General features: G+C 40.1%; 2 protein-coding genes across 3 annotated transcripts in view; one reads left to right on the forward strand and one right to left on the reverse strand.

Moving 5' to 3' along the window:
• UBAC2 (UBA domain containing 2) overlaps window positions 1–17784 on the reverse strand; it is a 194209-nt gene that overhangs the window by 93741 nt on the left and 82684 nt on the right. The window lies entirely within an intron of this gene.
• GPR183 (G protein-coupled receptor 183) lies at window positions 2941–4026 on the forward strand (the record flags this gene model as incomplete). The annotated part of the gene is made up of 1 exon (XM_080659578.1): window positions 2941–4026. The coding sequence occupies one exon, from the start codon at window positions 2941–2943 to the stop codon at window positions 4024–4026; it is 1086 nt and encodes a 361-aa protein (XP_080515704.1).

The raw sequence follows: 17784 nt of genomic DNA on the forward strand, positions 1-17784 counted from the left end.
TTGCTGCTGTTCCTAAGATGCAGCCTTTGCCTGGAATTTTCCTTTCTCCCTCGTGTCTAGTCTCAGTTCTTGGAAAATTACTTCTCACACGAACTGGATAAAGCTTTTTTTCTACATTTATTCCACAATTGCAATTCCCATGACTTCCTTTTCAAGAATCACTTCACCTTTTTCTTTACAAAATACAAAGTCCATATTTATTGTGGTGTTTTTTTTTGTTGTTGTTGTTTTATTTTCTATTTCATTAATTTCTACAATTATTTTTATTTGTTTTTACCTTCTTTGGGCAAACTCAGTTCCTTTCTAGTTTCTTGAGCTATATATTTAACTAACCTATTTCAACCTTTTAAAAATAAATACATTCAAGGCTTTGCATTCATCTTCAATGAACTCTTTAGCCACATCCCTCAGTTTTGGCATGTTGCATTTTTGTCATTTAGTACTAAGCACTTCAAAATTTGCATTGTGATTTCTTAACCCAGGCATTCCTTAAAAATGTATTTTTTAGATTCCAGATTTATCCTTTATCTTTTTATTGCGGATTTATAATTTAGTTGCACAGGAATCACAGAAAATGTGAGCTGCCAGATGATGCTTTTTCTGGAAGTTCTGAGATATCTCTGATTGACCTTGTAACATAAGTCATATTTGCAAATAATGGTCATGAGCCTTCAGCACAAATTCTGTTAGCTTTGAAGTCACGTGGGTAAAGCTACGTCCATAATCTCTTTTTTATCTGGCATATTCGTTTTTTTGTTAATCCTCACCTGAGGATTTTTTTTTTTTTTTTTTTTTTTTTTGAGAGTGGAAGGGAGAGGGAGAGACACAGAAAGAGAAACATCAATGTGAGAGAGACACATCGATTAGTTGCCTCCTGCACGCACCCCAGCCAGGGCCGGGGATAGAGCCTGAAACCAAGGTACGTGCCCTTGACTGGAATCGAGCCTGGGACCCTTCAGTCTGCGGGCCAACACTCTATCCACTGAGCCAAACCGGCTAGGGCTTATCTGGCATATTCTAATAAAAATGTGTTAAAATCTCACGTTAAGTTTGTGAATTTGCCAATTTCTCCTTTAAATTCTGTCAAATTTTGTTGTTACATGCACAATCATGATTATTTTTATGTTCTTTGTAAACTATTATTTTAACTTTTGTAGTGACCCTCTTTATCCCTATTAATACTGAATGTGCTTTGGATTCTATGTTTTCTGATGTTAATATTGCTACTCTAGCTTTTCACACTATTTAGTACCTGTTCTGCCAAGCCTTTCTGAATCACTTTGAATTATATCTCTTCTAAGTAGTATAGACCTGGATTTTTAAAAATCCAAACTGATAGTCTCTGTCTTTCAATGTGTAAGTCCAACCCATTTAAATTTGCTATGATATATTTCTACCCTCTTATTTTGTGTTTTCTATTTACCATTCTCATTCTTTCCTTTCCCCTGCAAAATCCCCTTTTCTGTCTTCTATTGATTGATAAGTTCTACTTCCATTTCTGTTCCCTTTTAGTTTAGGTTGTATTTCCATATTTTAACGATTAAACTATCAACACTGTACGTAATGCACACCTGTAACAATAGTGCAATCCTCTGGTAACCCTGGTTGTCTGTTAGCATCACTGTTTTAAGACTGTTAAAAATAACTTAGCAGAGATCCAATTCATTTAATACCACAGTCAGAGAAGCGGATTTGCAGTCAGTGCCTTGATAAGGCTAGGGAGAGTCCTTTTCCTTTAACACAGAGAATCATCATCACTAATACTGAAAATTCCCCTTAACTTTGTGTGACTTTCAGATAAGATTCATGCACATAGTAGTCCTACCAGAAAATTGTTTTTCATCTAAAAATAACTTCACAGAACTTATTGCCCAACTCTTCCTTAGTTTTATCAAAGCCTAGCCTCATACACAGAGTTTTACTGTAGGAATTTTTTATTCTTCAACTTAGGACCTGAAATTTCATCCTAACATTATTTATAACAAGAACTGGAAATAATCCAAATGTTCATCAAGGGAATAGCTAAGCAAATTATACTGTAGAATACCCATCAAATATCTACATAAAATTTACACATATGATAGACAAATAGATTATACTGATCCAGGAACATGTTAAGTGAATAAAGCAGAACACAAAATACCACATATGTAATGCTTGCTACTATGTGTGAATGAAAGAATGTATACTACATGCATCAATGGGGTACCTGAGAAATAATAGAGTTTAAAATTAATTTGAAAATTGTCCCTTGAAGCAGCTTAAGTTTTTCCTCTCTTTTCCTTTTCTTCTTTTTGGTCAGTTTTCTCATGTTTGTTGTGGTCATCTTCTTCATCATCATCATCTTTTTCTTTCTTTTAAGAAAACCTAACTTTAAGTTCCTAACAAAACCTTGTCTTGTTTCTCATACTTTTTTAGGTTAACACAAATCAGATCACTGTGGTAAGTTCACATTTCACAACATAAATGTGTGACTGATTTCATTTCCTGGCAGTGATACGCACTTGGGGGGAAGTCCATTAAAAGCAGCGTTTTATGCTCGTCTGAAATGTGGGGTGCTTTACATGAATTTATTCTTAACCAGACAATGATTCACAAAAAGAAGGGGAAAGTTCTGCCTAAAAACTTACTGCACTCCCTCTTGTCACAAAAAAAAAAAAAAAAAAAAAAAAAAAAAGTGTCCTATTTAAATGGTTCTAGTTCCTTTCCCAGGGCTTTGTCAAAATCACCAAATTGTGATGTAAAAACATGAATCTTATTCTGTTCTTCCTGTTACTATATATGTAACCATATTACCCATCATAGATTTTTTAAAAGTATATGAATCTTAAAAATTTTAAGTTAGATCTATAAAAGGTAGTTTATATTGCTTTGAGTTAAATCTGCTTTTCATTAGACTTATCCTTCTTGGTTTTTTTCTAGAGACCTTGAACACCACTGATGGATATAAAAATGGACACCAACTTTACTATTCCCTCTACAACTCCTCCGGAAAGTGACTGTGACCTCTACGCACACCACAACACAGCCAGGATAGTAATGCCTCTGCATTACAGTATTGTCTTTGTAATTGGGCTCGTGGGAAACTTGTTGGCCTTGGTTGTCATTGTTCAAAACAGGAAGAAAATCAACTCTACCACCCTATATTCAACAAATCTGGTAATCTCTGATATACTTTTCACCACTGCTTTGCCTACGCGGATAGCCTACTATGCCCTAGGCTTTGACTGGAGAATCGGCGAGGCCCTGTGTAGGATAACTGCTCTTGTGTTTTACATCAACACATATGCAGGTGTCAATTTCATGACCTGCCTGAGCATTGACCGGTTCTTTGCCGTGGTGCACCCTCTGCGATACAATAAGATGAAAAGAATTGAACATGCAAAATGCATTTGCATATTTGTCTGGATTCTAGTATTTGCTCAAACACTCCCACTACTCATAAAATCTATGTCAAAGCAGGAGAATGAAAGGACAACATGCATGGAATACCCAAACTTTGAAGAAACAAAATCTCTTCCCTGGATTCTGCTCGGTGCATGTTTCATAGGATATGTACTTCCGCTCATAATTATTCTCATCTGCTATTCTCAAATCTGTTGCAAACTCTTTAAAACTGCCAAACAAAACCCACTAGCTGAGAAGTCTGGTATAAACAAAAAGGCTCTCAACACAATAATTTTTATAATTGTTGTGTTTATTCTCTGTTTCACACCTTACCATGTAGCAATTATTCAGCACATGATTAAGAAGCTGCGTTTTCCTGATCTCCTGGAATGTAGCCAAAGACAGTCATTCCAGATTTCTCTGCACTTCACTGTATGCCTGATGAACTTTAATTGCTGCATGGACCCTTTTATATATTTCTTTGCATGTAAAGGGTACAAGAGAAAGGTTATGAAGATGCTGAGACGTCAAGTCAGTGTATCAATTTCCAGTGCTGTGAAGTCAGCCCCTGAAGAAAATTCACGCGAAATGACAGAAACTCAAATTATGATACATTCCAAGTCTTTAAATGAAAAATAAAAGGGAATTAAATCTTGGATTTATAGCAAAGTAAACTGTATGACAAACTTTGCATGACTTTTTTTATAAAGCAAAATGATTATTCAACTTCCAATTAGAATTCTTCCAAATTCCTTTCTTTAGGCACTATTTCCCACCTCCATCTTGGAAGTAAACTCAAGTTTTTTACACTCAAGAGAACGACATAAAGCTAAGATCTAATTTGTAAATGGAATGTGATACCAAAAGGAAGGCTATTTTTATAACTCTCAGTATAAAAAAGAGTTTTATGTAAATGAAAAATTTAATCAACATTTCCTGCCAACAATTTGGCAAAAGAAAAAAGACTGTTAAGATTGTATATTGCCAGTGTAAAAATGTTAATATTGTAATATATTTCCTTTTTTTTGATAATGTATTTTTTCAATCCATGTTTTGTTTTATTCTAAGACTTTATTTCCTCAATAACACAGCTTTTTGTTTTGTTTTGTTCTGAGTCATAAAATTTTATTTCAAAGAACTCTTTTGGAATAAAGAACAGGATTCTACAAAATTATGAGTATGCTCTTCAACGGTCACTGTCAACTAACAGCAGGAGTTACAAGAACACTATAATTTAGCAGTAGATAGATATGGAAAGCAAGATTATAGTGCATGACGATGATATCGGAGGCAATGAAAGTATTGAGCTCTTCCTCCAGACAGCCCGATAGTGTTTAAGGGCCACTGCTCAGGAATATGACGAGGGGTCTATGTGGAGGTACTAAACTGGGAAGAGGGTCCACTTGCTAAATTCTTCTTGGGAATAAAACATATACAAATATACTGGTTTTTCTTGTGTATCTAGGGGATCATTTCTCTTTTTTATTCATAGATACCCTGTGCCTTTCAGTGGTCTGGATTACCAGAAAGGGCAGGAAGGATGAGCAGCAGGTGGTGGTAGAGTTGCTGCTTGCCTAAAAAAGATAGGGAGTAAAATGCAAAATTATAAACACAGACTTTCCAGGATTCTTTGCAAGGTTATACTGTGTATTTGCTCAAGTGAGTAGCTTAGTATGAGTTGCATGACCTTTGCAAGTATAGTCACGCTGTCTGCCAGCTCAAATTTGTTTCACTCAATCCTGAACTACTGCAGTACAGTATCTGTGTTAGCAATGACATCAATTTTGGTAATGGAACACAAAGAAATTAAATGCTGTATTATGAGTCATATTTAAATTTTTATTAGGTTTTATATCCTGAAAATATTTTAAGTTCTTATCTTACTCATTTTCAATTTTTAACCAGTAAGAAAATTAATCTTAATTGTTGATTCAACACCATTTGCTGAATACTTTCAGATTTGTATTGCATTAACTTCACAAAGAGCTAACTGACCTTATAGCCACTGACAAAAACAGACACTGATCTTTGAAACACTTTATGGAGACAGGTGAGACCACATGGATGGAAGTCAGAATCTTAGGGCCTTTTCTTCATCTGTAAACTTTCCCAAGTGAAAGAAAAGAAAGAGCAACACATTAAATTTTTGTGCATGCAGTCATCTGAGTTAGGTCCCCAAAGAAAAACATAGTGAAAGCTACTAAAGGAAAACCAGAAATAAAGCTTCCTTAATTCCAGAGTATCTTTATGATATACCCATTCTATGGCTACATTTGAGCATACACTATTGTATGTATGAACCAACAAGCTGCTTCATAGCAGATGAAAGAGTCCTCTCAGGGCTAATGGGTACTGATCTTAATGATCTTAAGATCATTGAAACATAAAAGTAACTACCTATGTCACTTGATAAAGGAATTATGTATTCTTTTATCTGTTTAGTTTTCTTCCTTCTTTCTCCACTATACCACACATCTATATAAATGACTTTATCCAATCATCAGTAGCTATATTACCAAAAGGGTAAATTGTAACCTATCTCCAACTAATCTTTTTTTTTAAGTCTGTGCTCCAGTGACATGCAGCTATTCACTCCCCTTCAAAAGGCCCATACTGCCTATTTCACTCATGAAGCCACTGTTCACACATGGCCTTGGGGCACCTTCCCTTTGTCTTGTATAATTAGTAGGCTTTACATCTATTTCCTGTGCATTTCCCTCACAAATAGGTAATGTAAACTAGGAGAACAGGAACAGTGCTGTATAATTTTTGTATTCTGTTACAGAACAAAGGAGGTGGCCTTATTTGAAAATCACACCACCATAAGTATTTTCTATATGAATCAGGTGATATATTATTAACAACTTTAAAAATAATAAGTAGCTAGAAAAACTTACCTAGGCAAACTGATAGTTATATGGCATTTAACCATATTTACCTCTTTCATAATTGTATGTTTATTTCTAAAAGGCTCGTTTGGTTAATTTTTTAAAAAAAACAACTCAAAGCTATTTAGTTTAGCTATTTATTGATGTTTCAGTGGTTGCACAGAATAGTACAGATAGTATAGGATAGTACAGGTAGTAAATGTTATATGTTAGAAATGATATTAGGTATATATGAAGAGCTCAATAATTTACAAAATAGTCCATACATTTTATGATGTCTCCCTTTACACAATCCTGTGAAACGGGACGAGTAGATAGTATTGGCCACACTTTATTAATAAGCCTAAGAAAAGGCACCTGGTAAATTAGAGGCAACATAAGGAATGTAACCCTAACTCCAGAAAGAATGCAGAACTGAATCAAACAGACCAAAAAAGTATTAGAAGGTTTGTTTCATTATATACCAGCAGACAATCTATCCTTAAATAGAACAAATAACCAACAGCAGGTAGATTATAAACTCAGCTAGGCTGTGGGTTTGTGAGGATGACGATGTCGTCTGTTACATACACAGTATGACACAAAACCTGGCACACAGAAGCTTCCCAAATACCCATCTCATCAGACAGCACCTGTTTTGTACGATTACTAACAATATCCTAAAGTCCTACGGAAATATCTGAAGTTCTTCATTTCTCAATGAAGTGAAAAGAAACTCGGTAAATGCTTAATTATATGTTAGAGCATATGTTATCCTCTAAGACCCTGCAATTTAAGCTAAACCTATTAAAAGATAGAGCTAACTGCCCAACAAGTAGATACAGAAATATGTTTTGCTTGGAAATAATTTTATATTTCAAGAGGCAAAAGGCAGTGACACCCACCAATCAGTAAAAAGAATCAGACAATTTTAAAAGGGAAAGCATCAATCTTAAATTAGCCTTTAAAATGGTCTATTCTGGTCACTTTTACGCCCATTGTAATTTGTTATTCTTTGCAAAGCTAAAAACATTTGCTCATTGACTATTCAGGTAAGAGTGAAAAAATGGAAGGCTGATCTGTGACAAGTCCCATTCTTCTGAATCCAGGGAGGACTAAATGCACTCTGAGAACTGCTGCCAATGGAAGGCTGTTTTACACTGAACTCTGAAAAACTGATCACTTGAAAGATAATCCCCGAATTTCTTTTCAACTAAAAACTCAATTAGCTAAGAAGGAACAATTATTACCCATTTACTACATTACACTTTTTGGAACACTTGACAGGTATTATCTCATTTAATCCTCACCACTTTAAGAGATGCTTACAATTATCTCCATTTTGCTGATGAGGAAACTAGAGTGCCAGGCCACATGCAGAGGTGGAGCCAGGAATTAAATCCAAACCATATGACCCAGTGCCTGTAGCCTGACTTGGAAAAGGAAGGTGTCACCACATCTAGACACTTGTCCATTACGAGTTGGCTGTATTCCTCTACTTGCTGTGACCTCCTGTGCCTTGGACATTTCCCATCACTACACTGGAACTTCAGCTCATATTCTTTCCCCATGGGGACCCCCTCAATTCTCGGCAAACTCAAGCTTCTTTCTCTCAGTCACCCACACCTGACCATCCTTCTCTCATCCATGGTATTTAGCCAGTGAATCTTACTTGGGTTTTCTCCTCTTGCACTCTCTCTTGCCCATCTTTTTCTTTGCCCAATATCATCATCCTAGTCCAGACGCTGGCGTCACAGACATATTACTACAAATTCTTTCCCACGTGCCCCCTCAACTAGAGTTAGGAATGTTTGCCTTCCTATCAGAAGGCTATACTGGAAGCAAGCAGATTAATGATAATCCTACACAATAAAACGGTGATATGGAAATTGATCATCACTCCAACACAAGATGGCCGCCCCCATGTAGACACAAGATGGCCAGCAGGGGAGGGCAGTTGTGGGCGATCAGGCCTGCAGGGGAGGACAGTTGGGGGTGACCAGGCCAGCAGGGAAGGGCAGTTAGGGGCAACCAGGCCTACAGGGGAGGGCAGTTAGGGGAAACCAGGCCTACAGGGGAGGGCAGTTGTGGGCGATCAGGCCTGCAGGGAAGGGCAGTCAGGGGCAACCAGGCCTGCAGGGGAGGGCAGTTGGGGGTGACCAGGCTTGCAGGGGAGGGCAGTTAGGGGTGACCAGGCTGGCAGGGGAGCAGTTAGGCATCAATCAAGCTGGCAGGGGAGTGGCTAGGGGGTGATCAGACTGGCAGGCAGAAGCGGTTAGGGGCAATCAGGAAGGCAGGCAGGCGAGCGCTTGGGAGCCAGCAGTCCTGGATTGTGAGAGGGATGTCCAACTGCCTGTTTAGGCCTGACTGCCCAGGATCGGGCCTAAACGGGCAGTCGGACATCCCTTGAGGGGTCCCAGATTGGAGAGGGTGCAGGCTGGGCTGAGGGACACACCCCGCCCCCATGCATGAATTTCGTGCACCAGGCCTCTAGTAACAATAATAAATGCTTGCTAACAATTACATGGTACAGTGCTCTAACACATGTGTGTATGTGTGTGTGTGTGTTTTCTTACTCAAGCCTCACAACTCACAATAATTCTGTGAGACTCTTTCCATTACGATTCATGTTATAGATGAGAAAATTATTCCCCAGCAAAGTTGAGTAACTTGCCCAAGGTCATGCAGCTAGTAAGTGGGAGAGCCAAACTCTAGACTCTGGCAATTCCAGGGTCTACACTTTTAGTCATTATATTATCTCTCTTAAACAAGTAGAATTTATACCCCGTTCCTCAGAGAGCCTTGGAAGAGACACTGCTCACTGAATACTCTCAAATTCACTTGAGGGGCACATGTAACTACTTTTGGCCAGTGGGTGGGAGGAAAAGTGACATGCCACTTTTAGGCTGAAACATTAGAGAGCAGTGAGGGATATTCTATCCCGCTCTTCTCTCCTGCCACAGTGACCAGATGTGTTCTAGGACCTTTGTTAGTATAGTTCCTTGAATGAGTAAATGGAGAATTCCCCACGCCTGCATCCCATCCGCCTGTGTTAGTTAAGTAGTGCAAACAAGAAATACACTTATGCAGCCATTTTCAACTGTTGTGCTGCAAGAATTTTTATTTAATGTTATTTAATTTTTCCTTTTATTGAATTTATTGGGGTGACACCGGATAACAAAATTATACAGGTTTCAGATGCACAATTCTACAACACATCATCTGTATACTGTAGTGTGTGTTCATCATCCCAAGTCAAGTCTCCATCCATCACATTCCCCTACTCCCCACCCTCTGGCAATCACCACAGTGTTGTCCATGTCCATTAATTTTTCTTGTTTTTTCTTTTTTGCTCAGTATCTCCACCCCCTCACCCAGCACCACCCGCCCCCACCCGACAGTTGTCAGCCTGCTCTCTATAAGTCTGTCTCTATTTGCTTGTTAGTTCATTTTATTCTTTAGATTCTACATATGAGTGAAATTATATGGTACTTGTCTTTCTCGGAATGGCTTATTTCACTTAGCATAATGCTCTCCAGGTCCATCCATACTGTTGCAAAAAGTAACATTTCCTTCTTTCTTATTTATTTATTTATTTATTCATTTATTTTTAAATATATTGTTATTGATTTCAGAGAAGAAGGGAAAGGGAAAGAGAAAGATATAGAAACATCAATGATGAGAGAGAATCATTGATTGGCTGCCTCCTGCATACCCCACACTGGGGATCGAGCCCGCAACCTAGGCATGAGCCAGTTCAAACCATGACCTCCTCGTTCCTAGGTCTACGCTCAACTACTAAGCCAGGCTAGCCAGGCTCTTTTTTTTTTTTTTTTTTTTTTTTTTTTTTACAGCCAAGCAGTATTCCATTGTGTCCACTCATCTACTGATGGGCACTTGGGCTGCTTCCAAATCTTGGCTATTGTAAATAATGCTGCAGTGAACATAGAGGTGCATATATTCTTCCGAATTAGTGTTTTAGGTTTTTTTCACATAGATTCTTTAAAACATGCAATACTGCCCTAACTGGTTTGGCTCAGTGGATAGAGTGTCGGCCTGCGGACTGAAGGGTCCCAGGTTCGATTCCGGTCAAGGGCATGTACCTTGGTTGCGGGCACATCCCCAATGGGGGGAATGCAGGAGGCTGCTGATTGATGTTTCTAACTCTCTATCCCTCTCCCTTCCTCTCTGTAAAAAATCAATAAAATTATTAAAAAAAAAAAATAAAGCATGCAATACCTAACTATTTAGTCAGGAGCACTGACTTCTTTTCTCTTAGATTGTCAAATAAATTTATGACAACCAGTAGCCGTCTGATATGAATGAATGAATCAAAATTATACTTTTTTGTCAGATTGGCAACAAATATATTTTTTGGTGTGCTGCAGAATTTTAGTTATTAGTTTATGTGTGCTATGAGATGAAAAAGGTTGAAAATCGCTGTACTTAGTATTTAGCCACTGAGATTTCAGGATTAATTTGTGGCTACAACATAAGCTAGCCTTCTGATTAATAAAGTGTTTAACCTACTTAGAATGAAATAGACCAATACACACAGTGTAAGAAAAGAAAAATGCAGACACTATACAGTTCTCCTGGCAAACAAACACATCTTCCTTAATCCCACTTTCATTGTGTCATTTCATACTCAAGGATTGAGAATAGTTCCCCATGTTCTACCACATGAAGTCCGAGTTCCTCTCCTATACTTCCAAGCTCTTGCCACCCAATTCTCCCCCCGCCCCCATTGCCCAACATGCACCGTTCAAATTAGCCTAGTTGGTTTTGTCTCTGTCCTATGAATATAACAAATACTTGGTTCTCACTACTTCCTCCATTTATTTTTTACACTCACATCCTAATCGTACCTCTTTCTTTAATTCTTCTTTGACTATTCAAAACCACTCGTCTTTCTTTCCTCAACTTACTTGGCTTTTATACAGTTTTAACTTTAGAATTATATTATCTTACAACAAAGAGAAAAGACATACTGGCCTGAAAACCTGTGGCCTGGTTCTGGTTTGAAGGCTAGTCAGCTACATCACCGCTGTTCAGTCTTTTAGCCTTCCTACATTTGTGGGGTTTATTTTTTTTTAAATCAATGAATTAACAGTGTTATATAATATGTGAGCTCTCTGCCAACCATTGTACAGTCTATGGTCTGTTATTTCATGTGCATTACTCTTATACCCATCCACTGAAATAGAGGCTCTCCTGGGGCAGAGACCGTGACTATTACTTCTTTTCATTCTGGGTAGTTCCCAGCACAGCACTTTGCATATAGATAATGCTCAAAAAATGTGTTCACTATAGATCACCAATACTAGCTGATGATACTATGTGATTTGTGTTATTCAAGTAGGACAGATGAGAGGTTTTATTATTGAGTGTCATAATTTGTTAGGCAGCAGTAGGTAATACATGCTTGGTACTGAAATGTTAATCATGGAAAATATATTAAATTAGAAACTGGAATGACATTTAAATCAGTAAAGATTTCTTCTCCAGAGAGAATGTTTTCTATTGAGGAGTGCCAGTAGCTTTTCTTCTTCCTTCCATATACAAAGAAACAGCATATGACTACAGTACCTTTATTTACTAGTAATCTATCTCTGATAATGCATATTCAGACTGTTAAAATTTAGAGAAATCTCTGCATCACTGTGCTGTTAGAGAGAAGAAACTATAAAAAAGTAACATGTATGGGAAAATACAATACATGATTTTATTTTCTTTTTCAATAGTTGATATTCTTCAAAAAATTTAAAGACCTCTTTCACTTTATTAGCACACTTGCTATGTAGCTTCTCGTTGTTAATAATGCTTTTTAGATGTCTTGTCTACTTAATTGAACTGCAAGCACTCATAGGCAGGAACCACATTACTCTATGTTCCACATGGTACCGACTGCAACTGACCCAAACCAAGAACTCAAATAATTTTTGATTGGCTTTTATCAGTTTTCTCAGAGTGTGAGAATATTTATTCTTAGTGTCTGTATCTTGTAAGACTTTTCCCATGCAAGTTTGAGAAGAAAAAAGTGTGTCAGAATGAAACTACAATGAGGCTACAAAAATTTTTAATCTTACTCTAAAAAAGCAACATTTCGATGTGTTCTTATTATTTGAGGTCAGTAATTCCATTATTTTTCCCCTTAAGTCCTATAGAGAAACATCTGCTTTTTAAAAATATACATATTACAAATATATGGGGTTTAAAAATAAATATTATCATGTATTGGTTCACCATATATTATAATTCAAGAGAGTAATGAAAGTATTGCAAATGCTATCTTATGTATTATTGTCTATTTTCTTCCATTAAGGGAACAAGAGCAAAGAAAAGGTCATGAGTTTGAGTGTTATTGGTTTTACTTAAAGGACAGCTGTTAAGAGGACGGCATCATCAAAACAGATCCAGAGACACAATACCCACATATGCCGAGAAATCAAAGCAGTTCCTGTTTTTAGTCCCAACAAGCTGTACTGGCTTACCTGAGCCATGGTCTATGACTATGCTTGTACCCATGTACTCAGGTCTCTGAAGAGACCCAGACAGAGACTGGTCAGTCAGAGGTAGGGGCGAGGCTAAGGCTACTGTAGGTCTTGGTCATGTAGAATTTAGAAAGCAAATGGTAAAATGGGAAGAAAAAAAGTGCCCCATTAGGATCCAGTTGTCAAATTATTTGAAGTTTGAGTGTTTGACGAAGTGTTGATAAGGTGATGGGTACATGGTAGGCATTATACTATTCTCTCTGCATTTGTGGATGTTTGAAAATGTCTGTGATACATTTAAAAACCGGTAAGTGTAGTCTCCAACACATTCTCCCACTCTTGTTACATCAGGGAAGAAAGCAGAAATTCAGGGACTGATTCACAAAGGAGACTAAGAGAGAGATGGCAGTGGATATCACTTGACTGCAAGTCTCTGTCTCTAACCAGTTAGCTGCAGCCACCCCAACCATACGAGAAGACAGAAAAGGGACATACTTGGCCACATTCATATCTAAGATCCCATGGAAGGGTAGTCTCAACAGACCTTCACGAGTCCTAGTAAGAAATAGTTTTGGTAACAAAGTCACCAGCAAAGAACACAGACCATAAATCCACATGAAAAGATTGTCAGGGTTTTTCATAACTATATCTACTAGTACACACAAACACAGGCATAGTGCTCTCTGAGTAATCTGATCCCCTAACACAAAGGGCTACTTCCTTTTCCTTAACCATGTCCCAGTTCAAATATAAATATCTCAGATGTAGATATACTGCATTATATGTATATACATTTGAAGCTAAATATAGATGTTACATTCTTTTGATTACCAGCTCTGCCAGCTAAGATTCATTTATGGATAATAGAACCCTCTCAAGTTATTTTAGGCAGAAAAAGATTTCACACAGAACTGATTGCTTATAAAATTGATGGAAGGGCTAAAAGGGCAGATCCTGTCTATGCCTCCGGGAAGACACTCCTAAAAAAAATACATAAGGACTGATCTACCCAGAAGACTGCTCCCTCTGTCATATTCAAGACCCTAGGAAATTAGAAAGTCATTAGATCATTTCAGCAGAGTTTAGGGGTCAGGAAGTTGTCTGAAGAGTAAGCCCCAGAGCCCTGCTGGGTCTGCAGAACTGAGTCAACAAAGTGGTATCTCATATGCTACAGCCTTGGCTCACACTGAACTCCAGCACCACGTAAGTCCTTCTGATTGGTGGAGCCTAGATCAGACCCAGAATTCTGATGCAAGGGAGTTAAGAAGAGTGTTCCATTTTCCAACCTCTGATTTATGTGGACACACACAAAGAGGACCCTGGAATAGGACCCATGAGCAAGCCAATATAAGCATATCCATCATACCACATAAAACATGAAAATACTCTACCAAAAGGGAGGGAAAACACCTAATTTTAAAAAGATAAAGAAAAAACTTAACAGACATGGCGACCAAATGCAAAACCAAATGTAATTGGGCATTTTCAAAGTAATAGAAGAAATTTAAATACAGTTTTGGTAGTACATAAGAGTAATGAAATATAAATAATTTTGTTAGGTAAAGTAATATTATCTACACTAATAAAAGAGAAACATGCAAATTGACCATCACTCCGCTACGCCCACCAGCCAATCAGAGCGAGTATGCAAATTAACCCAACTAAGATGGCAGCTGCCACAGAGCTGGAGCAAGCAGGAGGCTTGGGTTGCCCCTGGCAATGGAGGAAGCCAAGCTTCCCACCCGCCCTGGCCAGCCCTGGCCTCCGCTCAAGGCTACAAAGTTTCAATTATAGAAGATAAATAAATCACAGATACCTGCTTCCAGCCAGCCATGGCCTATGCTTGGGTTGCCGGGGGGCATGACTGGCCTGCAAACCACCACAGGCCCCTCGCCCAGGCCGCACCACGCCCCAAGGGAACCCCCACCCTGATCCAGGACACCCTTCAAGGCAAACCAGCCAGCCCCACCCATGCAACAGGCCTCTATCCTATCTAATAAAAGAGCAATATGCAAATTGACTGTCACTCCAACACACAAGATGGCTGCCCCCATGTGGACATAAGATGGCCGCCACAAGATGGCCAGCAGGGGAGGGACCAGGCCAGCAAGGGAGGGCAGTTGGGGGCAATCAAGCCTGCAGGGGAGGGCAGTTAGGGGTTACCAGGCCTGCAGGAGAGGGCAGTTAGGGGTGACCAGGCCTGCAGGAGAGGGCAGTTAGGGGTGACCAGGCCTGCAGGGGAGGGCAGTTAGGGGTGACCAGGCCTGCAGGGGAGGGCAGTTAGGGGTGACCAGGCCTGCAGGAGAGGGCAGTTAGGGATGACCAGGCCTGCAGGGGAGGGCAGTTTGGGGGGACCCAGGCCTGCATGGGAAGGCAGTTGGGGGGGGGGGGACCAGACCAGCAGGGGAGAGCAGTTAGGGGTGACCAGGCCTGCAGGGGAGGGCAGTTAGGGGTGACCAGGCTGGTAGGGGAGGGCAGTTAGGGGTGACCAGGCCTGCAGGAGAGGGCAGTTAGGGATGACCAGGCCTGCAGGGGAGGGCAGTTAGGGGTGACCAGGCCTGCAGGAGAGGGCAGTTAGGGGTGACCAGGCCTGCAGGGGAGGGCAGTTTGGGGGGACCCAGGCCTGCATGGGAAGGCAGTTGGGGGGGGGGGGGGACCAGACCAGCAGGGGAGAGCAGTTAGGGGTGACCAGGCCTGCAGGGGAGGGCAGTTAGGGGTGACCAGGCTGGTAGGGGAGGGCAGTTAGGGGCAATTGGGCTGGCAGGGGAGCAGTTAGGCATCCATCAGGTTGGCAGGGGAGTGGTTAGGGGGTGATCAGGCTGGCAAGCAGAAGCAGTTAGGGGCAATCAGGAAGGCAAGGAGGTGAGCAGTTGGGAGCCAGCAGTCCTGGATTGTGAGAGGGATGTCCGACTGCCCATTTAGGCCCAATCCCGGTAGGTATAAATATTTATACACAAACTAGAGGCCCGGTGCACAAAATCTGTGCATGGGTAGGGTCCCTAGGCCTGGCCGGCGATCAGGGCCAGTCTGTGGGGTGACCGGTGGGGTGATGGGGGCGGGGAGGGCCCTGCTGCCACCTGCCTTGGCTGACCTGTGGGCTGGGGGCAGCTCCTGCATTGAACGTCTGCCCCCTGATGGTCAGTGCACGTCATAGCAACCGGTTGTTCTGCCATTCGGTCGATTTGCATATTAGGCTTTTATTATATAGGATATTTATTAAGGGCCTACTATGGTGGGATCGGGCCTAAACGGGCAGTTGGACATCCCTCGAGGGGTCCCAGATTGGAGAGGGTGCAGGTTGGGCTGAGGGACACACACCCCCGTGCACGAATTTCGTGCACCCGGCCTCTAGTTTCTATATATAAAACCCTAAGCGACCGGTTGACTGGTCTACCATTTGACCAGTTGCAATGATGTGCAATGACCACCAGGGGGCAGACGCGCAACGCAGGAGCTGCCCCCTGGTGGTCAGTGCACTCCCACAGCAGGAGCACTGCTCATCTGACTGCCGGGCGCACCAGATGCCGGGCTCACGGCTGTGCTTGGCGGCACCAGCCTCTCCTGCCTCTGTGGCAGCACTACTGAGCGAGCGGCAGCAGCGGCAGGGGCAGCAGGCCGGGATGAGTGGGAGTGGTGCAGCGCCTGGCCTGGGCTCAGGCTCCTCCCTTGCCACCTGCCGCTTCACACACTACTACATCCCCTGAGGAGTCCTGGATTGCGAGAGGGCACAGGCCAGGCTGAGGGACCCCACCGGTGCACAAATCCATGCACCAGGCCTCTAATAGTTATATAAGAAATGCCATTTTTACAGCTTACTTAAAGTATGGAATAAAACCTTATGATGGTGAAAATGCTCCAAAATACTTACAGTAAAAATACTTACTTTTTTAGGGGAGAAGAAAGGATGGTAATAATGTTAATTATTAGATCTATTTTCTCTTCTTTTGTGATTAAAAATTTTCATAATAAAAAGCTTTAACGAGTTATGCCAAAGAAACATGGGAAGTACAAATTATTTTCATCTAATGCTTCATCTTCAAAGACGTTAATTCTACCACATTATTAAAATAAGGTTCATCTTCTATAAAATAACTGGCTTATATCCTTTAAACTATCAAGATAATAAAAGACAAAGACAGAATGAGGACTGTTCCAGATTAAAGAGTAAAGGGACATAACAACCCTGGCCGGTTTGGCTCAGTGGATAGAGCGTTGGCCTGCAGACTGAAGGGTCCCAGGTTCGACTCCGGCCAAGGGCATGTACCTTGGTTGTGGGCACATTCCCAGTGGGGGGTATGCAGGAGGCAGCTGATCGATGTTTCTAACTCTCTATCCCTCTCCCTTCCTCTCTGTAAAAAAATCAATATATATATATAAAAGGGATATAACAATGTGAGATGTAATTCTGGAATGGACCATAGTTTTTTCCCTTTTGCTATGAAATAGGTCATTATTTGAACAATTTCCAAATATGAATAAAATAATATATACTGATGTATTTATGGGTAAAGAAGCATACATCTACAACTTGCTCTCAAATGATTCAGGGGAAAATTATATATGGAGACAGAGAGAGAGAAAGCAAATGTAAAAAAATGTTAATAATTAGGGCATCCAGGTGTGGAGTATAAGGGAGTTCTTTTGTCCTATTGTAACCTTTCTGTAGCCTGAATTATTTCAAAAATTTTAAAAAGTATAAAACATAGTGGCAGCATTTGGGAGCTCTGAAGAGAAATAGGACAGTTTCTTCTATTAAAATAAAAATTAATAACTAAATAACTGAAGGGTTATGTAGATAGTGCTTTTTCAGATACCATTCTATAGGTATTTTCCTCCATCCAAACATTTTTGGCAGCATGTTATTATTTTGTACTTCTCATTTTAGCAGCAAAATTTGAATGCAGTCATAATATTGTCTTTATACCCTAGCATTTACTTTTAGGAACATGTGCAAATCTGCAGTTGAAAAAATGAGTATATAGGAAGCCTTGGTTTGATAAGTTTATAGCCTCAAATTAATTTCTAGTATAGTGTAC

This window comes from Plecotus auritus, assembly GCF_963455305.1.
Source record: "Plecotus auritus genome assembly, chromosome: 3".
In the NCBI taxonomy this organism is placed as follows: domain Eukaryota; kingdom Metazoa; phylum Chordata; class Mammalia; order Chiroptera; family Vespertilionidae; genus Plecotus; species Plecotus auritus.